Below are 25,032 nucleotides of genomic sequence, written 5' to 3'. Positions count from 1 at the left end.
TAAACAAATATCGCATTTATGTGATTTTACCCCATCATGAATAAGCATGTGTACACGGAGGCTAGACTGTGAAGTGAATGGTTTTAAACAAATGTCGCATTTGTGTGATTTTACCCCACTATGAATATTCATGTGTGTACGGAGGTTATATTTTGAAGTGAATGATTTTAAACAGATGTTGCATTTGTGTGGTTTTATCCCAGTATGAGTATTCATGTGTCTACTGACGTTAGATTTTAAAGTGAATGTTTTTAAACAAATGTCGCATTTGTGTGATTTTACCCCACTATGAATATTCATGTGTGTACGGAGGTTATATTTTGAAGTGAATGATTTTAAACAGATGTTGCATTTGTGTGGTTTTATCCCAGTATGAGTATTCATGTGACTACTGACGTGAGATTTTAAAGTGAATGATTTTAAACAAATATCGCATTTGTGTGATTTTACCCCATCATGAATAAGCATGTGTACACGGAGGCTAGACTGTGAAGTGAATGATTTTAAACAAAAGTCACATTTGTGTGGTTTTATCCCAGTATGAGTATTCATGTGTCTACTGAGGTAACATTTTGAATTAAATGTTTTTAAACAAATGTCACATTTGTATGGCTTTACCCCACTATGAATACTCATGTGTGTATAGAGGTTGTATTTTGAAGCAAACGATTTTAAGCATATCTCACATTTGTGTGGTTTTATCCCAGTATGAGTATTCATGTGACTACTGACGTGAGATTTTAAAGTGAATGTTTTTAAACAAATGTCGCATTTGTGTGATTTTACCCCACTATGAATATTCATGTGTGTACAGAGGCTATATTTTGAAGTGAATGATTTTAAACAGATGTTACATTTGTGTGGTTTTATCCCAGTATGAGTATTCATGTGACTACTGACGTGAGATTTTAAAGTGAATGTTTTTAAACAAATGTCGCATTTGTGTGATTTTACCCCACTATGAATATTCATGTGTGTACAGAGGCTATATTTTGAAGTGAATGATTTTAAACAGATGTTACATTTGTGTGGTTTTATCCCAGTATGAGTATTCATGTGATTACTGACGTGAGATTTTAAAGTGAATGATTTTAAACAAATATCGCATTTGTGTGATTTTACCCCATCATGAATAAGCATGTGTACACGGAGGCTAGACTGTGAAGTGAATGATTTTAAACAAAAGTCACATTTGTGTGGTTTTATCCCAGTATGAGTATTCATGTGTCTACTGAGGTAACATTTTGAATTAAATGTTTTTAAACAAATATCACATTTGTATGGCTTTACCCCACTATGAATACTCATGTGTGTATAGAGGTTGTATTTTGAAGCAAACGATTTTAAGCATATCTCACATTTGTGTGGTTTTATCCCGGTATGAATATTCATGTGTTTGCGGACCACGTATTTTGTAGTAAATGTTTTTAAACAAATGTTACATTTGTGTACCCCACTATGAACACTCATATGTACACGGATGTCAGATTTTGAAGCGTATGATTTCAAACAAATGTCACATTTGTGAAGCTTTACCCCCGTATGAATACTCACGTGTTTACGGAGGCTAGGTTTTGAAGCGTATGATTTTAAACAAATATCGCATTTGAATAGTTTTTCTCCAGTATGGCATCTCATATGTCTCACTAAGGAACGGCTTTGAGTGAAAGACTCTAAACAAATGTCACATTCGTTCAGCTTTCTTCGAATATGAGATGTTTTCTGTACTGCAAGATTTTGCTGACGAAAAAATGATTCGCCTTGATAATTGATGTTATGATCCAATTCGGAACGTGTAGAGCATATCTCATTTGAAGCTTTTCGTAACGGTAACTCGTCTGTCGGGGTGTTAATATCATGTTTCATATTGTCTGAAGTAATTTTTCTTCTGTGTATCTATAAAATAATCCAAACATAATACATAATTAATCTTTTTGCGGATGATACATCAGTATATATGTATATTAGGTAAGAATGCAAAAGAGATGTGTGATATTTTGAATGTGGAATTGAACAATATAAATAAATGGTTGTGTGTAAATAAATTAAAAATTAATATTAATATAAAACAACAATGATATGGATAAATAATCAAACTGGCGTAGGTGAAGTGAAAATGGATGACAAAGTAATAGAGATTGTCGATAACATTAAATATTTAGGTATTTACATAGATTCAAAACTGAATTTTAAGGTACACGCTGAATATATTATAAAAAAATGGCTAGAAAAGTTGGTGTTTTATGTACATAGGTTAAGAAATGTTTTAAGTAGAAAAAGTAAAGTTTTAGTCTATAATACAATTGTCTTTGCTGTGCCACTGTGCTTAACTTGTTTAGTGGCCAAGATATAGGGAAAATAAAAAAAATTACAAAATAAAGCTATGAGAGGTATTTTGAATGTTGGTAGATTAAAAAGTATTTAAAGTATGTTAGATGAGTTGGGATGGTTGAGTATTGGTAATAGTTTAAAGCTAAGCACATTATCGTTTGCTTATAAGTTAGATCATGAGTTATTACCCGATTATCTTAAAGATTATAGAATAAGAAATAGAGATATTCATAATCATTACACTAGAAATAAGAATAATTTAGTTGTAGGTAGAGTAAGAAAAAGAAAGACAGCCGGGGGTGCCTTTCACAGGTGTGTGCTCATGTATAACGCCCTCCCTGAGTGCATCAGGTCTTCTAAAGCCATGGATGCATTCTTGCGAGGAGCTAAGAGACACCTCTGTGAGGGACTGTACATATAAGTTAAATATAGAATTTAATAAGCTAATAGCTAAAATTTTATATAAAGAAATAAATAATTAGAGCGTATTTCAATGCCATTGTACAGGTGAATTTGTATTTTCGATTAAAGGATTTCGATTTTGTTTCGAATCGTTCGAAAGCATTCGAATTCCATTTACTTGCCTCGCCATCGTCTGGAGAACTAGAAATGTTTGGCGGTAAATGAGCACCCGTTTCATCTTCCCATTTTAAATCTTCCAGCCAAACTTCCTCCGGCTTGATAGCCAAGGACTCGTTCAACCGCACTCTAGACGTTTGGTCAATCCGAAAACAAGCGTTTCGAAAGCCGTCGAGCAATTCCAGAGTGTTGACACAAGAGAGGCATATCATATTTGGCAGATGGTCACCTTTCCTGACCTACAAATGAGAAAGGTGTTGACGATTACGAAGACCAGCGCATTGACAATAGCTGTGGTGTAACATCATTATTAACCGGCAATTGACAGCAGGTCCAAATGCGTTGCGCCAAACGCGGTGGATGAGGGTCGTCATGGATGGAGACGAAGGACCCTGCTGGACCCTGCTGGCAGAGACAAAGCCGGCACTCCATCACAACCAGGAAGCAGACTAGTCCAACGGGAAGTTGTCGATTATTGCCGAGACAATGGGACGTGCAAACACCAGTCTGATGGTGCGTACGCACCAAGCCAACGAACGGCACACAGGCCAACTTTTAAAACCAGTAGCGTACAAAATATCGAAATAAAAATTAAATTTAAAAATTGAAATTAAATATCAAAATTAAAACTATTATTATTATATTAAAATTAAATTCAAGTATCAAAATAAAATTATAATCATTATATTAAAATTAAAATTAAATATTGAAAGTTAAAACAGAACATGCACAATTTAAATAAATTTTCGAGATTGACCTAAAATTAGATCATCAACAATCACATACAGGTAATCCTCGACTTTTGTTTGTCGAAGATGTTTTGACTTACGAAGATACGCACTAAGATCGAAAAAAAATCAAAGAATTATTATTTTTACTTCCCCGTAATGCGCAGTTACTGAGAATATATCATGTATTAGTATGGGTGATCCAACGATTTTTGCTAACCCGGGGTGTTGTCGGTCACATCAAACGGATTTTTTTATTCTTCAGTTGTTTCTCTCTTCGAAATAAATCAAGTAATTAAATCATTTCAGAGGTAAAATTTATCGGATAATGTGTGATTATTAATTTTATTTCGACGAAAGAAAAAAAACCCTTTGACAAATCACCGACATTTGACACCGCGTTTTTTTATGAATTGTTTTTTTTTTATCGATCATCCACGTGGAAATACAGTAACATCTCGTGACGACTTTAACAATATTTTTTTCGCTCGTAATCAGAGAAATTATAATATTTCTCTGGTTTTAAATGCAATATCGTCGTAATTCAAAACATTGTTGTAATTCAAAACATCAACGATGATCTAATTTTAGCTCAGTCTCGCTCTTTAGCTTGATTTTGATATTTAAATTAGATTTTAAAATTTAATTTTTATTTCGATATTTTGTACGCTACTGCTGGTTAAAAAGTTGGCCCAAAATCGTCGTTGGTTTAGTCCGTAAGCACCATGAGCAGCGTTTGTGTCACATCTGCACCTGACGAAATATTCGGTGTTTCAGTTTCAAATGGTCCGTACGCACCAAACCAACGACGATTTTGGGCCAACTTTTAAAACCAGTAGCGTACAAAATATCGAAATAAAAATTAAATAAAAAAATTGAAATTAAATATCAAAATTAAGCTAACGAGCGAGATTGAGCTAAAATTAGATCATCGTTGATGTTTTGAATTACAACAATGTTTTGAATTACGACAAAACGCATTACAACCAGAGAAATATTATAATTACGAGCGAAAAAAACCTTGTTATTGTTTCTTGTAAGTCGTCACGATACACTACTGTGTTTCTCCCTTCGGAAATATTTAACCAACGAAGATTTTGGGCCAACTTTTAAAACCAGTAGCGTACAAAATATCGAAATAAAAATGAAATAAAAAAATTGAAATTAAATATCAAAATTAAGCTAACGAGCGAGATTGAGCTAAAATTAGATCATCGTTGATGTTTTGAATTACAACAATGTTTTGAATTACGACGATGTTTTTTTTATTTTTTATTTATTTATTTAACATATTGCCACAGTGACATTACAGAGATCTCCAACGCGTCGCTGTGGCCGGTGATTCAGTAATAATTTATTTATTTATTTATTTATTTATTTGGAAAATTTACAGTTTATTAAGTTACATAGATTGATAGTAAAAAAAATATAATTATGTTAAGTAAACCATTAATAATTTTCACATATAGGTAAAAAAAAGAAAAGCTCAAACATTTAAAATAAGAAACAAAAATGATAATAGAGTAAGATAGTTAAAGAAAACAAAAAAAGAAAAAAAATAGAAATAACAGTATAATAAAAATATCAAAATAATAAGAATAATAATATGATAAAAATTATGAAATAATAAAAAAAATATAATATATAACAAAAAACAAAAAGACAAAATAAATACATCAAAATAAAAATTCATAATCACAATCGTAAATTTTCATTAAAATTAATCATCGAAAAACAAATTTGCAATAATTACTCTAGCTTGTATAGCATTAATATTAAATAAGTCAAACATAGAAATTGTTAAGATTAGTGTGTTGACGGTGGAGCTTGCACGCCAGATGAATGAGCTTCTTCCATAATTAGAAAAAGTATTAGGTATGTAAAGGAGCTCATTACATCTAGTCATTCTATTTGGTACACGCAATGATAGTCTGCTCAATAATTGAGGACAGTCGATCGAGCCGTTAAGGATGTTCAAAATTGTTGAGATGTCAGCTATCTCCCTTCTTTTGACAAGAGGAAGTATATGCTGACACCTACAAGCATCTTCATAGGAAGTATAGGTTAATCCAAAACGGCTACTGACGTACCTCAAGAATCTCTTCTGAATGCGCTCCAATCTGTCTCTTGCACCAGAGTACTCTGGGTTCCAAACTTGGGATGCAAACTCAACAATACTTCTTACGTATGCACAATATAGTATTTTGTATGATTTTATAGAAGTAAAGCATTTGGAGGACCGGATGACGAACCCGAGGGCCTTCGACGCTCGAGCTACAACATTGTCAATATGTTTACTAAAGGATAGATCAGAGTTTAAAAAGACTCCCAAATCCCTAATTTCCGATACCCTTGTGAGTCTATGTCCGTTGATTGAATGAGGAAAGTCAACTGGACATAGTTTTCTGGTGAAGGTTATGCAGGAGCATTTTGCTACATTAATTTCCAACTTATTTATGCTGCAATAAGCCTCTAGCCTGAACAAATCATCTTGTAGGGCTAAAGTATCATTTCGGTTGTCTATTCTCTTGAAAATCTTCATATCATCAGCAAATAATAGTACATTTGAATTCTGAAAACATTTTTCAATATCGAAGATGAAAATATTGAATAATAGAGGTCCCAAGAGGGAGCCTTGTGGAACACCAGAAGGAATATTCATCCATTTCAATATAAATCCATTTAATGAGACAGCCTGTGATCGACGTGTAATGTATGAGGTGAACCATCTATAGAGATCACCATGAATACCGATCTGTAAAAGTTTTTCAAGGAGAATATCGTGATCAATCCTGTCAAATGCCTTACTATAATCTGTATATATAGTATCAACCTGAGACCGATCGTTCATGGCATTAGTAACGAAATCATTAAATAGTAGTAAATTTGTTGTAACTGAGCGTCCTTTCTGAAAACCATGTTGTTGCATACTAAGAGATTGCGAGATAGCTGGAAAAAGTTGGTCGTACACTAATTTTTCTAATATCTTAGCAAATATACATAGCTTTGATATAGGCCTGTAATTGGAAATTTCGTTTTTTTTTCCTTTCTTATGTACAGGAGATATGAATGCTGATTTCCAGATACAAGGTACAAGGCCCTCACTAATAGATCTTTTATAGATAATGGTTAGTGGTAAAGTTAGGCTTTCAGCACATTTTGAGATAAAAATTGGAGAAATTAAATCTGGGCCTAAACATAAAAATGAAACGTATTAATAGAGTAGGAAAATAAAGCACATGGAAATAAGGAACATGGAAAGTACACAGAATAAAATATAGCAATGTAATAAAAATAAGATAAATTGTAAAACGTAAATAGAATTGGCAATTGATGAGTACGTAGTGATAGACGTGTAGATATCTAGAAGCATAAATATCAGCAGTTATGTGTATATGAATATAAATATACACATACATACTTGCATCCATAGAAGCGATACGGAATTACCGAGCAAACCATCACTCGTGATACCAATTGAGTTAACATAAAATTAATAAAGCGAATTATATAGTTTTTTGGCAAGTATTTGTTCATAATATAATAATAAACAATGATTTAGATGACAATTGACGATAGAATTGAAAATAAAGTGCGTTTAGAAATATAAGAAAGAATCAATAATTAATAATGAAAACAAAAACCATAATATATGGGCAGAATTGATAGAGTGCGTAAAGATAGACGTATAAGCCTACATGCGTAGGTAAGCATAGACATATGTATACAAATGAACATGCATCAATAATTATAAACAAAGATATAGAACTATTGTTCAAATAATAATCGTTGATGGTAGTAAATGAATCTGAACATATATTAACAAAGTGAAATATGGAATTAACCAGTTTATATTCTTTAACAATAATATTAATATTAAGACAATAATCAATAATAGAAGTGAAACTATAGTTATAAATAGAGCAAAAAGTATGGAAGAAATTACAGTAAAAATGTAATTGCATGTACAAGTATATGTAATTATAAATGAAGATATAGAATCAATTATCAAACAACAATTATTGATGATAGCAATTGAATTGAAATAAGTATTAGAAAAATAAAATATGGAATTAGTTAGTGTATATTCTTTGATAATAATATTTATATTCAAATAATTATTATTAATAAAAGTGAAAATATAGTAAAAAATATGGTGGAAAATACAGTAAAAAATAAAGTAAGAAATGTAGATATAAAATATAGAGAAGAGAATAACAGGATCGGTAAATATAATTATCACATAAAAGAGAAGGTAAGAAAAATATAAATAAAAAATTAGAATTGATTGCTTATTCATTGAAAAAATATTTATATAATCTTTTTTAGGTCGTCCAAAGTCTTTATGTGTAGAATCTTTGAAGTGGAGTTTTTTCTTAAAAGTATGTTTGAATATCTTACCCAGACGTATTGAAACCCCTTATCTTTAGCATAGGATTTTGTTTTGGTCAAAAGTTGTTTATTGGCAATGGTTAATTGATCATTTATGTAGATTTTGGTATTATCAACACCAACACCTATATCATTAACTGTGAGATTCTTGTGTTTACGGGTAGTCGCAACAAAGTCTTCTTTAATATATCTATTGATGAAGCTCACTACAAGTAGTTTATCCGAAGTGCGGGTGGGAACTCTTGTGATATAATTAATTTCTGATTTTGGAATATTACAATTTACAGTTTTGGAGATCGAGTCAAAAATATTAAAGACGTTTTCATTATTTTTACAAGGGATTCCTTTTATTTCAACATTGTTGAGCCTTAATCTCTGTTCATTGCTTGCGATTTTATTTTGTAATACATCAACAATATTCTTAAGTGACTCGATGTCTTTCACTTTATCCTCTACTGCACTTATCCTACTTTCGGCCTCAATAATCTTTGAACTGTTAAATTCACATGTTGCTTTGAGGTCGCTAATATCAGTTTTTATCGTTTTTATGTCCTCTGCAAGCGACGGCAGGCATGATATGTTACGTTTGATATCAAGGATCTCCTTAAGTAGTGTACCCAATGACGGCGAAGGTGACTCAGTCAAAGACTGAGGACTTTGTGGATTACGGCATCGTGGACACTTCCATGTAGCCCTTTTAGTAGCTCCCAATTTATTGTAGCCGCCTTCAGTAATTTTGGCACAATTAAAATCGTAATGCCTCTTACAATTAGCACATTGAACACCATTAGAAAATTGCGTTTCACAAGATGCACAACACTGCATGATTGCCAAAATGAATTGAACTAAAGGTTGACAATCTATGAAATTCACTCTGCGAACGAGAATGTATGGACTACCCACTTGAAACTTGAATTTATATTTTTTGAAATTATTATGAGTATATTGAGTATATTTTATAAGTACGAATTAAAAATAGCACAACAGGAACAAACTTTGTTGACAGATTTTTTTATTTATTTTTTTTTTTTTTAAGACCGTTTAGGTACTTTAATTAAATATTATTTATGGAAGAGCTAATAACGGTGCGAATGCGTCATCGATCGACAACGAACGACGGCGAACTGATAATAATAACATGATAACAGTAATAATAACTTATAATAATAACTTATAATAATAACAATATTAACACAACATCATTAAAATCATAAAATCATAAAAAAAAGAAAAAACATAGATAAAGTAATAACAATCATTAATATTTATAATAGGCAAAATCAACCACTGGTATTCCTCAACAACCACTCAACCAGATTAGTATATTTTATATTGAAGAGGTCAATTTCACCAGAAATCCTGTTAAGCAGATATATCGCTCTAGATATAGGAGCCGTTGACAACATATTTGTGCGAGCCACAGGAGGAACAAACAAATCACGATTTCTCAAGTCCCTGAATTTACAAGGTGCATTAAACCTAAATTCCTTTAGAACCTGACGATTGTGTATTATCCCATTCAACAGCTTAAAAAAGTGTCTTCCCAGTAACATATTCCGACGAGACTCCAATGAGTTGAAACCTAACGCCCCTAATAGGAATGCATTAGGATATAGCCAAGGATAATAACCATACTGTTTCAAATAAAGATATCTGAGAAACCGTTTTTGGATTCTCTCAATCTTCAATGAATGAGTTATATGGGTAGGATTCCATATAATAGAAGAAAATTCTAGAATACTACGTACTAAAGATTCATAAAGAATTTTAAGCACCAACGTACTCTGGAAAGGTTTGCTAACTCTTAGTAAGAATCCCAGCATTTTTGTTGCACGCAAACAAATATTGTCTATGTGTCGTTTAAATTGAAAATTATTCGAGAACAAGACCCCCAAATCACAATATTCATCTACAAACTTTAATTCAACACCACTTAGGCGATATGGATAAATCAAGCGATTTGAAGATCTTGTCACATTGAGAACGAAGCATTTTTTAATGCTAAAAAATAATTTATTATCGACAGACCAACTTGACAGCGCATCTAAGTCCAATTGGAGAAGGGCTGCGTCACTATGAGACTTAACTGTCTTAAAAAGCTTAAGGTCATCGGCGAATAAAAGATAGTCTGAATACTTAATTATTTTTGAGATGTCATTAACGTAAATTAAAAATAATCATGGACAGAGTCGTCAAGCCAGGTTTCCGTTAGTACCAGGATGTCAGCACATTGAATAGCCGAGTTAGAACCTAATTCATCCAGTTTAGATTTAAGGCCTCGTACATTTTGATAGAAAATGCTTATATTATGCATTACAACCAGAGAAATATTATAATTACGAGCGAAAAAAACCTTGTTATTGTTTCTTATAAGTCGTCACGATACACCAATGTGTTTCGCCGTCGATGAAATATTTAACAAAAAAAATGTCGGTGATTTGTCAAAGGGTTTTTTTTCTTTCGTCGAAATAAAATTAATAATCACACATTATCCGATAAATTTTACCTCTGAGATGGATTTAATTATTTGATTTATTTCGACGAGAGAAACAATTGAAGACATTATCCGATAAAATTTACCTCTGAAATGATTTAATTAATTGATTTATTTCGACGAGAGAAACAATTGAAGACAAAAAAATTTCCTTTGATAAAACCGACAACGTCTCGGGTTGAAAACAATAACTCGGTCACCCATACTAACACATGATATATGCTAAAATTAGATAAAATTAGATCATCGTTGATGTTTTGAATTACAACAATGTTTTGAATTACAACGATGCGCATTACAACCAGAGTAATATTATAATTACGAGCGAAAAAAACCTTGTTGTTGTTTCTTATAAGTCATCACGATAACTACTGTGTTGCCGTCGATGAAATATTTAACAAAAAAAATGTCGGTGATTTGTCAAATGCTGCGTACGGACCAAACCAACGACGAATTTGGTCCAACGATTTAACCAGCAGGATTAAACCAGTAGCGTACAAAATATCGAAATAAAAATTTAATTTAAAAATTGAAATTAAATATCAAAATTAAAAATATTATTATTATATTAAAATTAAATTCAAATATCAAAATAAAATTATAATCAATATATTAAAATTAAAATAAAATATTGAAAGTTAAAACAGAACATGCCCAATTTAAATAAATTTTCGAGATTGACCTAAAATTAGATCATCAACAATCACATACAGATAATCCTCGACTTTTGTTTGTCGAAGATGTTTTGACTTACGTAGATACGCACTAAGTTCGAAAAAAAAATCAAAGAATTATTATTTTTACTTCCCCGTAATGCGCAGCTACTGAGCATATATTATGTGTAAGTATGGGTGACGTCTTCGATGTCTTCAACCCGAGACGACCCGAGACGTTGTCGGTTTTATCAAAGGAAATTTTTTTGTCTTCAATTGTTTCTCTCGTCGTAATAAATCAATTAATTAAATCATTTCAGAGGTAAATTTTATCGGATAATGTCTTCAATTGTTTCTCTCGTCGAAATGATATTTTTTATCTTTCACATCCGGTTGTTTTTTTTTTTGGCTTACAAAGCGTTCGGAAGGATGAAGTCAAGATTATTAGTTTCAATATTGTGAGTGTTGAAGATACACGTGTTGTGCGTCGTAAATTTTTAGTACGACATGGAGAAAGTTCTAATTAAAAAAAATAGAGAGTGGACAAACGAAGATATTATATTACTTATAGACTTATACCGTGAAAAGCCGTCGCTTTGGAATCCGACACATAAAGAATACAAATTAAAAACCAAGAGAAATGATGAATTGAAGGAAATAGCAAATATTTTCAATTGCCATGCCAACGACATAAAGAAAAAAGTGGAGTCTCTGATGACCTCATTTAGACGGGAGCGACAACGATGTGAGGCTACAACAAAATCAGGCGCTGGAAGTGACGACATTTATAAATCAAAGTGGTTTGGTTTTGAAAAAATGAAGTTTTTACTCGACAAATTTACTCCGCGTGCAACACTAGATACAACAGACACATTGGTATGTAATAAAATATCATTTAATTTATTTTATTTTATTTTTAAAGATTTTTTGACACAGTGTCTTTGCAGTTCCACAAAAAGAGATCTACTACCGGTTGTCGGATTTTGTTCAATTTTTTTTCATTACTTAAAATCACTATCAGTATTATACACATTAAATATCAAGAAAATATAAATAATTTAAAAGGTCAAAATAAAATAATGAAATTTTTTTTTTTTAAAAAAATACTACTTCCGGTTTACAAATTCTGACCAAAACATTAGCAGCTCTAAGTTAGTACATAAAGAATACAAATATAAATTTTCAGCTTCATACGTTCAGGAGTGTGGACAGAACAGGCGACAACATTTTTCACCTTTCTAAGAGAAAAAAATCCCACTTCCGGTTTATTAAATTTAGTGATATTTTTTATTTTCATCACATTGATACAATAATTATACTTGAATTTTTTTTGTGAATACACAAGTTTAAGGGTTCAAAAAAAATAGTGGAAGAAAAATCGAACAAGAGTAAACTGCCACTTCCGGTTGAGGGATGATTACCAAATTTTATATATAACTTTTTATTGCGCTTAAACTTCTAGATATTAAATTTCAGTTCAGTAAACTAAAAGGTTTCTGAGAAAAACATAAAAAAACCTCGATTCTCTAGACTAAAAGTATTACTTCCGGTTCAAATAAAAATATTAAAAAAATATAAGGTTATAAAAATTATTATTTCTATCACATTTAAAAAGATTTCAGTCCGATTCGATTGGGAGATAATTGAATTCAAAAACTTAAAAAAAAGAAGCCACTTACATATGTATAAATGGAGGTACCATTTCCGGTCAATTTAAAAATTTGAAAAAATTTTACGTCGTGTCGATAAGAATTTCTGTAACCGATACTAAGTTTCAGTTCGATAGGATTAGCAGTGTTCAAAAAATCCTCAAAATAGACAGACACACACACATTTTTTCTAGATCATGAAAACGTGATCAGTAATGGATTCTGAGTGTGAATTAGTCAAAATCTCGAGTTCGAATTTTCACATGATCACGAAACTTCATCTATTGTTACTACGTACATAGATAAAGTAAAAATAGAGAGTAGAACAGTAAAGTATATACAATAACACAGTAAAGTATATACACAATCACAGTAAAGTATATACACAATCACAGTAAAGTATATCATTTCTCTGCTTACGAGCGAAAAACAATTATAGGGTATGAGTTGATTTGAGATTGTATTTGTATATTCATGAATTCGCTCCCATTCGATAAAAAAAGAGGTTAGTAAAATCCATCGTCTTGTCGGGAAATAATATTATTAAATACATTTATCGGATAAATTTATCTCAGAGGTAAAATTTATCGGATAATGTGTGATTATTAATTTTATTTCGACGAAAGAAAAAAAAACCCTTTTGGTCCGTACGCACCAAACCAACGACGATTTTGGGCCAACTTTTAAAACCAGTAGCGTACAAAATATCGAAATAAAAATGAAATAAAAAAATTGAAATTAAATATCAAAATTAAGCTAACGAGCGAGATTGAGCTAAAATTAGATCATCGTTGATGTTTTGAATTACAATAATGTTTTGAATTACGACGATGCGCATTACCACCAGAGAAATATTATAATTACGAGCGAAAAAAACCTTGTTGTTGTTTCTTATAAGTCATCACGATAACTACTGTGTTGCCGTCGATGAAATATTTAACAAAAAAAATGTCGGTGATTTGTCAAAGGGTTTTTTTTTCTTTCGTCGAAATAAAATTAATAATCACACATTATCCGATAAATTTTACCTCTGAGATAAATTTATCCGATAAATGTATTTAATAATATTATTTCCCGACAAGACGATGGATTTTACTAACCTCTTTTTTTATCGAATGAGAGCGAATTCATGAATATACAAATACAATCTCAAATCAACTCATACCGTATAATTGTTTTTCGCTCGTAAGCAGAGAAATGATATACTTTACTGTGATTGTGTATATACTTTACTGTGATTGTGTATATACTTTATTGTGTTATTGTATATACTTTACTGTTCTACTCTCTATTTTTACTTTATCTATGTACGTAGTAACAATAGATGAAGTTTCGTGATCATGTGAAAATTCGAACTCGAGATTTTGACTAATTCACACTCAGAATCCATTACTGATCACGTTTTCATGATCTAGAAAAAATGTGTGTGTGTCTGTCTATTTTGAGGATTTTTTGAACACCGTTAATCCTATCGAACTGAAACTTAGTATCGGTTACTGAAATTCTTATCGACACGACGTAAAATTTTTTCAAATTTTTAAATTGACCGGAAATGGTACCTTCATTTATACATATGTAAGTGGCTTCTTTTTTTTAAGTTTTTGAATTCAATTATCCCCCAATCGAATCGGACTAAAATCTTTTTAAATGTGATAGAAATAATAGTTTTTATAACTTTATATTTTTTTAATATTTTTATTTGAACCGGGAGTAATACTTTTAGTCTAGAGAATCGAGGTTTTTTATGTTTTTCTCAGAAACCTTTTAGTTTACTGAAATGAAATTTAATATCTAGAAGTTTAAGCGTAATAAAAAGTTATATATAAAATTTGGTAATCATCCCTCAACCGGAAGTGTCAGTTTACTCTTGTTCGATTTTTCTTCCACTATTTTTTTTGACCCCTTAAACATGTGTATTCACAAAAAAAATTCAAGTATAATTATTGTATCAATGTGATGAAAATAAAAAATATCACTAAATTTAATAAACCGGAAGTGGGATTTTTTCCTCTTAGAAAGGTGAAAAATGTTGTCGCCTGGATTCTGTCCACACTCCACACTGAACGTATGAAGCTGAAAATTTATATTTGTATTCTTTATGTACTAACTTAGAGCTGCTAATGTTTTGGTCAGAATTTGTAAACCGGAAGTAGTATTTTTTTAAAAAAAAAAAATTTCATTATTTTATTTTGACCTTTTAAATTATTTATATTTTCTTGATATTTAATGTGTATAATACTGATAGTGATTTTAAGTAATGGAAAAAAATTGAACAAAATCCGACAACCGGTAGTAGATCTCTTGTCTTGTGCAAGTATCCCTACATGTGTCTGTACGGTTCAATATGGAATTTTGTTTTGTGACTTTCTTATATTCCTCAAATACATAGATAAAGTCATGGGTTGGTCACACCCGAATTTTTTTTATTTTTTATTTTTTCCTTGTACTAAAACACCACCAATTGCGCATCACAGTAAAGTATATATTTAATTTGTATTCTTTATGTGTCGGATTCTATAAGTCTATACGTAATATAATACCTTCGTTTGTCCAATCCCTATTTTTTTTAATTAGAACTTTCTCCATGTCGTACTAAAAATTTGCGTAACACAACACGTGTATCTTCAACACTCACAATATTGAAACTAATAATCTTGACTTCATCCTTCCGAACGCTTTGTAAGCCAAAAAAAAACAACCGGATGTGAAAGATAAAAAAAAATATCATTTCGACGAGAGAAACAATTGAAGACATTATCCGATAAAATTTACCTCTGAAATGATTTATTTCGACGAGAGAAACAATTGAAGACAAAAAAATTTCGTTTGATAAACCGACAACGTGTCGGATTGAAACCATCACTCGGTCACCCATACTAACACATGATATATTCTCAGTAACTGCGCATTACGGGGAAGTAAAAATAATAATTCTTTGATTTTTTTTTCGATCTTAGTGCGTATCTACGTAAGTCAAAACATCTTCGACAAACAAAAGTCGAGGATTACCTGTATTGGATTGTTGATGATCTATGTAATTTTAGGTCAATCTCGAAAATTTATTTAAATTGGGCACGTTCTGTTTTAACTTTCAATATTTTATTTTAATTTAAATATATTGATTATAATTTTATTTTGATATTTGAATTTAATTTTAATATAATAATAATATTTTTAATTTTGATATTTAATTTCAATTTTTAAATTTAATTTTTATTTCGATATTTTGTACGCTACTGGTTTTATCCTGCTGGTTAAATCGTTGGACCAAAATCGTCGTTGCATGACACTCGCATCCGATAAGGTTGGCAATCGCGTTTGCGTTCATTTCACTTTGACATTTCGAATGTCAAATCACAGTTTAATCTTAATTCACCGCGGCGGTAAATGTACCGGGTCTATGAAAACACTGATTGTGTACTAACCGTTGGTCACACCCGAATTTTTTTTACGTCTCCAGTATGGCACGGTTTATTTATTAAAAAATATGAATGTAATGAACGGATTTACGCGCGTCTTTATGCAGAGGGCGTGATACGTCGTTATTCTTCCAAGAGTCGAGTTAGGTGGAAACGTGGACTAACCTTGGGATAGTTATATATGTGTATATAGTCGGGGAGGTTCCTGACTGCAAGTCGTCTGCGTTGATAACAGCTCCCTGGCTCCAGAAGCTGGCTCTGCGGTCGGGTCACAGCAGCGGGAGGGGGGAGGCAGGAGACAAACTCCGTACTGCCTCGTGTGGACACAAGATGGCGATCTTGGAGATGCTGGAGGGAGGTCCGTCCCGGATGGCGGCGAGCTGTCGAGAGAGCGCGTCTGATACTTCTCGAGAGGGGTATGGTGTTTGGCGCGGTAAAGTAACTGGTGCCAACCTCATTATTTTTTCCAAAGGGGTTCTTATCAGTTCTTCTACAGGGCTGCTTTTCGATCCTTTCCAGTGGTTGGTCTTCGTTCCTTTCAGAGAGCTGCTCTTCAGTTCTTTCAGAAGACTGTTATTCAAGTTGTTCCGATATTCCGTCATTTTTATGTAATTAGTTTGCGACATTTTATGTAATTAGTTAGCGAATTCTTTTGTAGCAGTGAAATTTATCTAGAAAGGCCAAACAATCGTTAAGTAGTCGTAAATTCCAATATTTTATGGAAAAATGCATAGGAATTTTCGAATTATAATTTGTCTCAGAACGATTTGGAGGCCCCTTAAATTTAGAGGCCACAGATATGCGCCAATTTTGCTGTTCGATAGTCCGCCACTGCTCGCAAGTACTAGAGTAGCATCAGTACCGGTTTTAGGGGGGCTGGGTTAGACGGCGCCCGAGAGCGCCGAGCAAGTTAGGGCGCCACTTGATGCGCCGAAGACGCTTCAAAATTTAAAATTAGAGCTCCAAAAGATTTTAGATCAGAGCGCTAAACATATGTACTCGGCAAAGTCCATTCATTGGGTGAAGGCGCATTCCCTTTTATATTCCCTATTATGCCTATCAAAATATTAGTTTCACATTTCACTGTGGCATCCACAATTTAAATCTTGTGCTATACATATGTATGCCGCTGAGAAATCTTCTGTAACATCACAATTTTTTTTCGGTATTCTCCAAATATTGTTTACCCGATTTTCAGCTTCAATATATTGCTGGAAGATTGTAACTGATCACGTGCAATTATATTTCTTAAATGTACGTATATATGATAAGAATGACATCAAGAACTACCGACCCATCAGTCTACTGTCAGCGGTTTATAAGCTCTTCACAAATATTATCACAGAAAGGTTGAAGAATACCCTTGATGGAAACCAACTTGCAGAGCAGGCAGGGTTTAGGGCAAATTTCAGCACAATGGACCACGTCCAAGTAGTTGGCGAACTAATCGAGCGCGCCAACGAATATCAACGACCATTGTGCCTAGGTTTCGTCGATTGTGAGAAAGCCTTCGATACAATTAGCCATGATGCAGTACTTAATGCTTTACAAACACATGGAGTACCGTAACCCTATATGAGGCTGTTAGCTGCAATATATAAAAAAGTTTAACCACAGCTTCAGTTAAACTTTTTTCAGGTACAAATAGATTTAGCATAGGAAAAGGAGTAAAGCAAGAAGACAAAATATCTCCTAAGCTAATCAATGCGGTGCTTGAGGGCGTTTTCAGGCACTTGAAATAGGACACAGTCGGAGTAAGCATCAACGGTCGCTTCTTGAGTCACCTTCGTTTATAGTTTTAATAGCTCGTGATCCAGCTGAGCTACTGTACAAACTAACACAGCTGGACAGAGAAAGTAGAAAAGTAGGATTAAAAAATTAACGTAGATAAGACCAAACTACTGTTCAATAGCTATTGCATGCCTAATAGCATCTCAATGGATGATAAACCAGTAGAAGTAGGAAATAATTATTTATATTTAGGTCAAATAATTTACATGTCCGGTAGTAAAGATGAAGAGATAAAGAGACGTATGAAATTAAGATGGATTGCATTTGGACGAATCAACGCTGTTTTTAAATCAAAAATCCTACTCTGCCTGAAGAAAAAGATCTTCGATCAGTGCGTTTTGCCAGTGATGACGTATGGATATTAAATTTGGACACTGAACGCCAAGATAACACAAATCCAATACACTCAAAGAAGTATGGAACGCTGTATGCTTGGCATAACGACGAAGGACAAGAAGCGGAACACGTGGGTGAGAAGTATGACAAGGGTAGTGGACATGGTGGATAGAGTGAAGAGATTGAAATGGCAATGGGCGGGTCACGTATCTAGGAGGATGGACGAAAGGTGGACAAAAGAAGTGCTTGAATAATACCCGAGAGAATGCAAAAGGGAAAAAGGAAGACCGCAAGGAAGATGGGTGGAAGAAATTAGGAAAATGTGTGGAGTGAGATGGATGAGAGTTGCGCAAAACAGAGACGGGTGGAAGCGTGTTGGAGAGGTCTTCGTCCAGCAGTGGATGGTGAATGTCTGTAGATGATGTCCTGTCTGTAGTCTGTAGATATGATGATGATGATGCTATACAGACCCATGACAGGATGTACCTTACCACTAGCGTAATTTGGGAAACTTGTGACAAATTTGACAAACATGTGGGAAACACGTATTTATTTTAACACTGGTAGATAAATTGGATAGCAACCCACATGTAGTGGTGAAAAAAACCGAAAATTTTGAAACTGGGGATGAAAGAAACAAAGAGTCAGTTCACGGTCAGTTTTCGCCCTGTTAACACGCAATGGACTGTTGATGATTGGAAAAAGGTATTGTTTAAATATTAATATTAAATTAAAAAATACTTGATAACCTCCTATGTACTAATTTTTCATTCATTTTAGGTTTGCTTCTCTGACGAAACAATTCTAAGGACAATGACAGATGTTGTCCAATACATCAGAAGACGACCTACCTAGAAGCTGATTCATACAACAAAATATAATGCATCTGTATGGTGTGGTCCGTTATTAGCGGAAAAGGGGCTGGACCCGTACATTGGGGCAGGATCAATACAAAAAAAAATTGTTAACAGATTTTTGCCTTATTTTGAATCAGAGGGGATGGATGCACATAATTACATTTTTATGCAAGATGTCACACGGCCAAAACAATTAACAACTACCTGACCACAAAAAATATTCGAATTTTGTTATGGCCAGGTAATTCACCGGATTTAAATCCAATTGAAAATTGTTGGGGGTATTAAAAAGTATTTTTTATAACAGCCCTAATACTTAAAGAAAAAATAATAGATACATGGAATAATGATTCAAAAATCAAAAAAACAATACAGTCATGCATAGAGATCAATTCGGGCTGTTATAACAAATAGGGGAGGGACAACTAAATATTAAGTTAAATACAGTTTTTTTTTGTAAATATTATTGATGAATATATTATGCGTGTATAATAAAAAGTTTTGTTTCATTTCCTGTTCTGTATAATAAAGGCTTCTGAGATTTTACAGCCACAAGCCCGCATGAATTCGTCACTTTCTATCGCTGCTTCATATGCAATTAAGTAGAATTCGCAAAAATTCATTCAAATTGAAAACATTGCTTAATTTTTGCATAGATACATTTTTGAAAGGATTACCTTATCGCATGTATTTTTTTTTCACAGCGAAAAAATTATATTTTATTTTATTTTATATCAATCAATGATAACCTTGATATTACTAAATATGACATTGTATGCAGAAAGACATAATATAATTTAAAAAATGCTTGCGATGATATTTCATCGGTAGAGACACGTGTTTTGAGCATTTTGCCATAAATGCTAATATTCGGAATAGATTTTGAAGGGTCTTCCTATCCCTTTGCCCATTTATTATGTGAATGAATTGCAGTTTACCATAGACGGTGTTTTTCCTGTGGAAACCAAGCAATTGCTTTTGTCTACTACTATAAACAAAAGAAGACAGTTGGAGCTGTGTATCCAAAAGGCTGCTCAAAAAAGCGTCTTAAAACTAGACTCTCACTCAAGACTTAATGAGACATATCTATTCCTCCAAACAGTGAGTAAACTATTCAATCCATCTGTGGCAGGTACAGAATCTAATAATAAGTTTTAAAAAACAGTTTTGTTTTGTTTTGTTAGAAACCGGCCATTGTTTAATGTATTAACAGAGGCTTAATGTTTGGAAGGATATCAACACTTTTTTAGACAATTAATAGAGAATATAAAAAGTCAATCCACGCCGGATATATTGCTATTATTGATGGCAACAAAAATTAAATATGAAGGGTTTGGTTGTGCCGCTCTAAAATCTATTTGGTGTTCCGTTAATAGTGTGGATGCTGAAAGGTGCCGAGATGAGATTTCGAAGGGAATGGTTTTAAAAACATACATACGTATCATTTATTTTATTTTATTTTGACAATCATTTAACACAGTGTATTCATATGTTGGTCCTATATGACACTATGGCCAGACAAGAATATATTATACATACAATAATATATTAAAAAAAAAACACATTTCATTTAATTTTAACAAACATAAACAACAGAGTCTAACATGCTACCCAAAATGACAATATTTAAATCAAAATAAAGAGGGAAGAAATAAAAAACAGTAAAAATTAAAAGAAAAGACTAATAGCCTCAAATTAATTTGATTGGAATTCCTCGAGTGTGGGTTTTCAAATGCGTGGAAAGTGAAATTTTTAGAAGGAATGATTTTGAACAAACATTACATTTGTATGGTTTTATCCCCGTATGAATACTCATGTGTCTACTGAGGTAACATTTTGAAGTGAATGGTTTTAAACAAATGTCGCATTTGTGTGATTTCACCCCACTATGAATATTCATGTGTGTACGGAGGTTATATTTTGAAGTGAATGATTTTAAACAGATGTTACATTTGTGTGGTTTTATCCCAGTATGAGTATTCATGTGTCTACTGACGTGAGATTTTAAAGTGAATGATTTTAAACAAATTTCGCATTTGTGTGGTTTTATCCCATCATGAATAAGCATGTGTACACGGAGGTAAGACTGTGAAGTGAATGATTTTAAACAAAAGTCACATTTGTGTGGTTTTATCCCAGTATGAATATGCATGTGTTTACGGACCCCAATTTTTGAATTAAATGTTTTTATGCAAATGTCACATTTGTATGGCTTAACCGCACTATGAATACTCATGTGTGTATAGAGGTTGTATTTAAAAACAAACGATTTTAAGCATATGTCACATTTGTGTGGTTTTATCCCGGTATGAATATTCATGTGTTTGCGGATCACGAATTTTGAATTAAATGTTTTTATGCAAATGTCACATTTGTATGGCTTAACCCCACTATGAATACTCATGTGTGTATAGAGGTTGTATTTTAAAGCAAACGATTTTAAGCATATGTCACATTTGTGTGGTTTTATCCCGGTATGAATATTCATGTGTTTGCGGACCACGAATTTTGTAGTAAATGTTTTTAAACAAATGTTACATTTGTGTACCCCACTATGAACACTCATATGTACACGGATGTCAGATTTTAAAGCGTATGTTTTCAAACAAATGTCACATTTGTGTGGCTTTACCCCCGTATGAATACTCATGTGTTTACGGAGGCTAGGTTTTGTAGTAAATGATTTTAAGCAAATCTCACATTTGTGTGGGCTAACCTTCCTGTGAATCCTAATGTGTTTACGGAGGTAAGTTTTTGAAGCGAATGATTTTAAACAAATATCGCATTTGAAAAATTTTTCTCCAGTATGGCATCTCATATGTCTCACTAAGGAACGGCTTTGAGTGAAAGACTCTAAACAAATGTCACATTTGTTCAGCTTTCTTCGAATATGAGATGTTTTCCGTACTGCAAGATTTTGCTGACGAAAAAATGATTCGCCTTGATAATTGATGTTATGATCCAATTCGGAACGTGTAGAGCATATCTCATTTGAAGCTTTTCGTAACGGTAACTCGTCTGTCGGGGTGTTAATATCATGTTTCATATTGTCTGAAGTAATTTTTCTTCTGTGTATCTATAAAATAATCCAAACATAATACATAATTAATCTTTTTGCGGATGATACATCAGTATATATGTAGAGTAAGAAAAAGAAAGACAGCCGAGGGTGCCTTTCACAGGGGTGTGCTCATGTATAACGCCCTCCCTGAGTGCATCAGGTCTTCTAAAGCCATGGATGCATTCTTGCGAGGAGCTAAGAGACACCTCTGTGAGGGACTGTACATATAAGTTAAATATAGAATTTAATAAGCTAATAGCTAAAATTGTATATAAAGAAACAAATAATTAGAGCGTATTTCAATGCCATTGTACAGGTGAATTTGTATTTTCGATTAAAGGAATGTTTTGTTTCGAATCGTTCGAAAGCATTCGAAATCCATTTACTTGCCTCGCCATCGTCTGGAGAACTAGAAATGTTTGGCGGTAAATGAGCACCCGTTTCATCTTCCCATTTTAAATCTTCCAGCCAAACTTCCTCCGGCTTGATAGCCAAAGACTCGTTCAACCGCACTCTAGACGTTTGGTCAATCCGAAAACAAGCGTTTCGAAAGCCGTCGAGCAATTCCAGAGTGTTGACACAAGAGAGGCATATCATATTTGGCAGATGGTCACCTTTCCTGACCTACAAATGAGAAAGGTGTTGACGATTACGAAGACCAGCGCATTGACAATAGCTGTGGTGTAACGTCATTATTAACCGGCAATTGACAGCAGGTCCAAATGCGTTGCGCCAAACGCGGTGGATGAGGGTCGTCATGGATGGAGACGAAGGACCCTGCTGGACCCTGCTGGCAGAGACAAAGCCGACACTCCATCACAACCAGGAAGCAGACTAGTCCAACGGGAAGTTGTCGATTATTGCCGAGACAATATGACGTGCAAACGGGTGCAGGTAAATTGGTCGAATGCAATACACCTAAATCAATTCACCTAATGCAATTCCACTAATGACGCTTTTACCGAAAATCTATTGACCTAATGGTAAATTCACCTAATATCTTTATACCGAATGACACATTCACCTAATTTCGAGGTTCAAACCAATAGTAGTAAATTTTATTATTTAGTAATTTTTCGACGCGATATCAATAGATGGCGTAGTAACATAGACAGATAAATGTTATAACATTTCTTTGCAAATAGCCCTTAAACTCTATATACACCATATTGCGCCCGACAGAAGATTTAAAAAGGATTTCCCACCGAGTGATGGCGAGTGAACTAAATTAAGGACATTGAAAAAATTAATTGCTTTTGTAGCTTTGTATTACCTTTTGCTATATATACTATACTATATTATATAGCAAACATTGTACATATTTACAGTAAAATTTATGATAAAACAAAGTAATAAAAAGGAATCAAAAAAGATATACAGATTTTTTTTATTGTACATATATTAAAATTGGCTTTCCAATCATCAATATTAAAAGAAGGTGAGAAGAAAACGCATGTATAATAGACAGACTAGTACAATTTCTACGATGGATACAATTTCCATAATAAATAATTAATAATTTTAAATATACGTAATAAATATAAATTATGATGAATACATAACAAATATAAATCAGTTTACATACAAATATAAATATAATTTATACTACATATGTATTGCAGATTGCAAAACACAATGAAATATAAACAATAATAACAAGACAAGAAACAAGCAATACAATAAATAATAAATAATTTATTAATCAAGTTACAGAAATAAACCAGTTTATAATAAACATTTTCATGTAATAAAAACTCATGAGTGGTATTACAGATGGTCAACTTATTACAGACAACACAGAACACATATATTCTTTTCAATATATGAATAATCAATATGTAAAACAACTGACGTTAAAGAAAATTGACTATTGTATCAAGTCATGTAATAAAAATACTCTTGTGTGAAGCTATAGAAGTTTTTTACAAAAAATTTGGTACGTATATAAACGAAAAGACGTTTGCTTATTTCAATGACCATCTCTTCTCCACCGATCATGGTATTTGGTTGTTCTATTAGTGACACCACACAGACCCTAAGTAAATAACGATTTCAATCAATAACTGTAGCTTGTGACATGTCTAATTGTTTCGCACAAAATTTAATGCTTATCAGCTCATTCATACAGCGATAAATAAAATTTAGCATTGGAAAGAGTTTAAAAATTTGAAGCCACATATTTTTTCGAAATCCTTTTTTAGTTCAGAATTTAATATCACATTTATAATTGGGTTTCAAGCGTTGAGCTAGGATTCTAAACGTACATTAAATCCAAATTTCAGTTCTAAATATACTAGAACGAAAAATTTAAAAATAGCATAGTATAAGTAATATTTATCAATAAATTATGGAATTCAGCATTTTTAATCTTGACATATTCTCTAACGCAGATTGCCTCCCTGCGACGATAACTGTGAACGAAACAGCTCCCATATCAAATTTTGCTAACACAAATGTGATACTGTTCCATTAGTTGTCGCATAAATCTACTAACAACAAATTTAGGATATTCTCGGCTCGATGATTAGGGCCAACGGGTCCTCAGTAGTTTCCACAGTTATTCCAACCCTTTCCTCTTCAGAAATAGTTTTCCAATGTCTAAAAAAAAAATCATTACCTTAATTGATCCCATGTTATCAAAACTTAATAAATAAAATAAGTAGGGTGAAATTGATTATATTGAGTAATGAAATGTTTCGTGCTTTTCTAAGATAATGTGATTGCAATTGCGAAATATAACTT

The 25,032-nt window shown here is 32.6% G+C and overlaps 2 protein-coding genes across 2 annotated transcripts; both read right to left on the bottom strand.

The window, feature by feature from the left end:
• Positions 1-1,855: 1,855 nt before the first annotated feature.
• On the bottom strand, positions 1,856-3,342 carry LOC143922814 (uncharacterized). The gene is made up of 3 exons (XM_077446145.1): positions 3,226-3,342; positions 2,912-3,149; positions 1,856-1,896 (listed from the first exon to the last, which is right to left on the bottom strand). The coding sequence occupies exons 1-3, from the start codon at positions 3,340-3,342 to the stop codon at positions 1,856-1,858; spliced, it is 396 nt and encodes a 131-aa protein (XP_077302271.1).
• A 17,322-nt stretch (positions 3,343-20,664) lies between these two features.
• LOC143921727 (uncharacterized) lies at positions 20,665-23,204 on the bottom strand. Its single transcript, XM_077445097.1, has 3 exons — positions 22,991-23,204; positions 22,681-22,914; positions 20,665-22,305 (listed from the first exon to the last, which is right to left on the bottom strand). The coding sequence occupies exons 1-3, from the start codon at positions 23,105-23,107 to the stop codon at positions 20,920-20,922; spliced, it is 1,737 nt and encodes a 578-aa protein (XP_077301223.1). The 5' UTR covers positions 23,108-23,204; the 3' UTR covers positions 20,665-20,919.
• Between the last annotated feature and the right edge of the window lie 1,828 nt (positions 23,205-25,032).

This window comes from Arctopsyche grandis, chromosome 2 (genome assembly GCF_051622035.1).
Source record: "Arctopsyche grandis isolate Sample6627 chromosome 2, ASM5162203v2, whole genome shotgun sequence".
Classification (NCBI taxonomy): Eukaryota; Metazoa; Arthropoda; class Insecta; order Trichoptera; family Hydropsychidae; genus Arctopsyche; species Arctopsyche grandis.
Note: the sequence above shows the minus strand (reverse complement) of the source record. Positions and strands in the feature narration are given on the sequence as shown.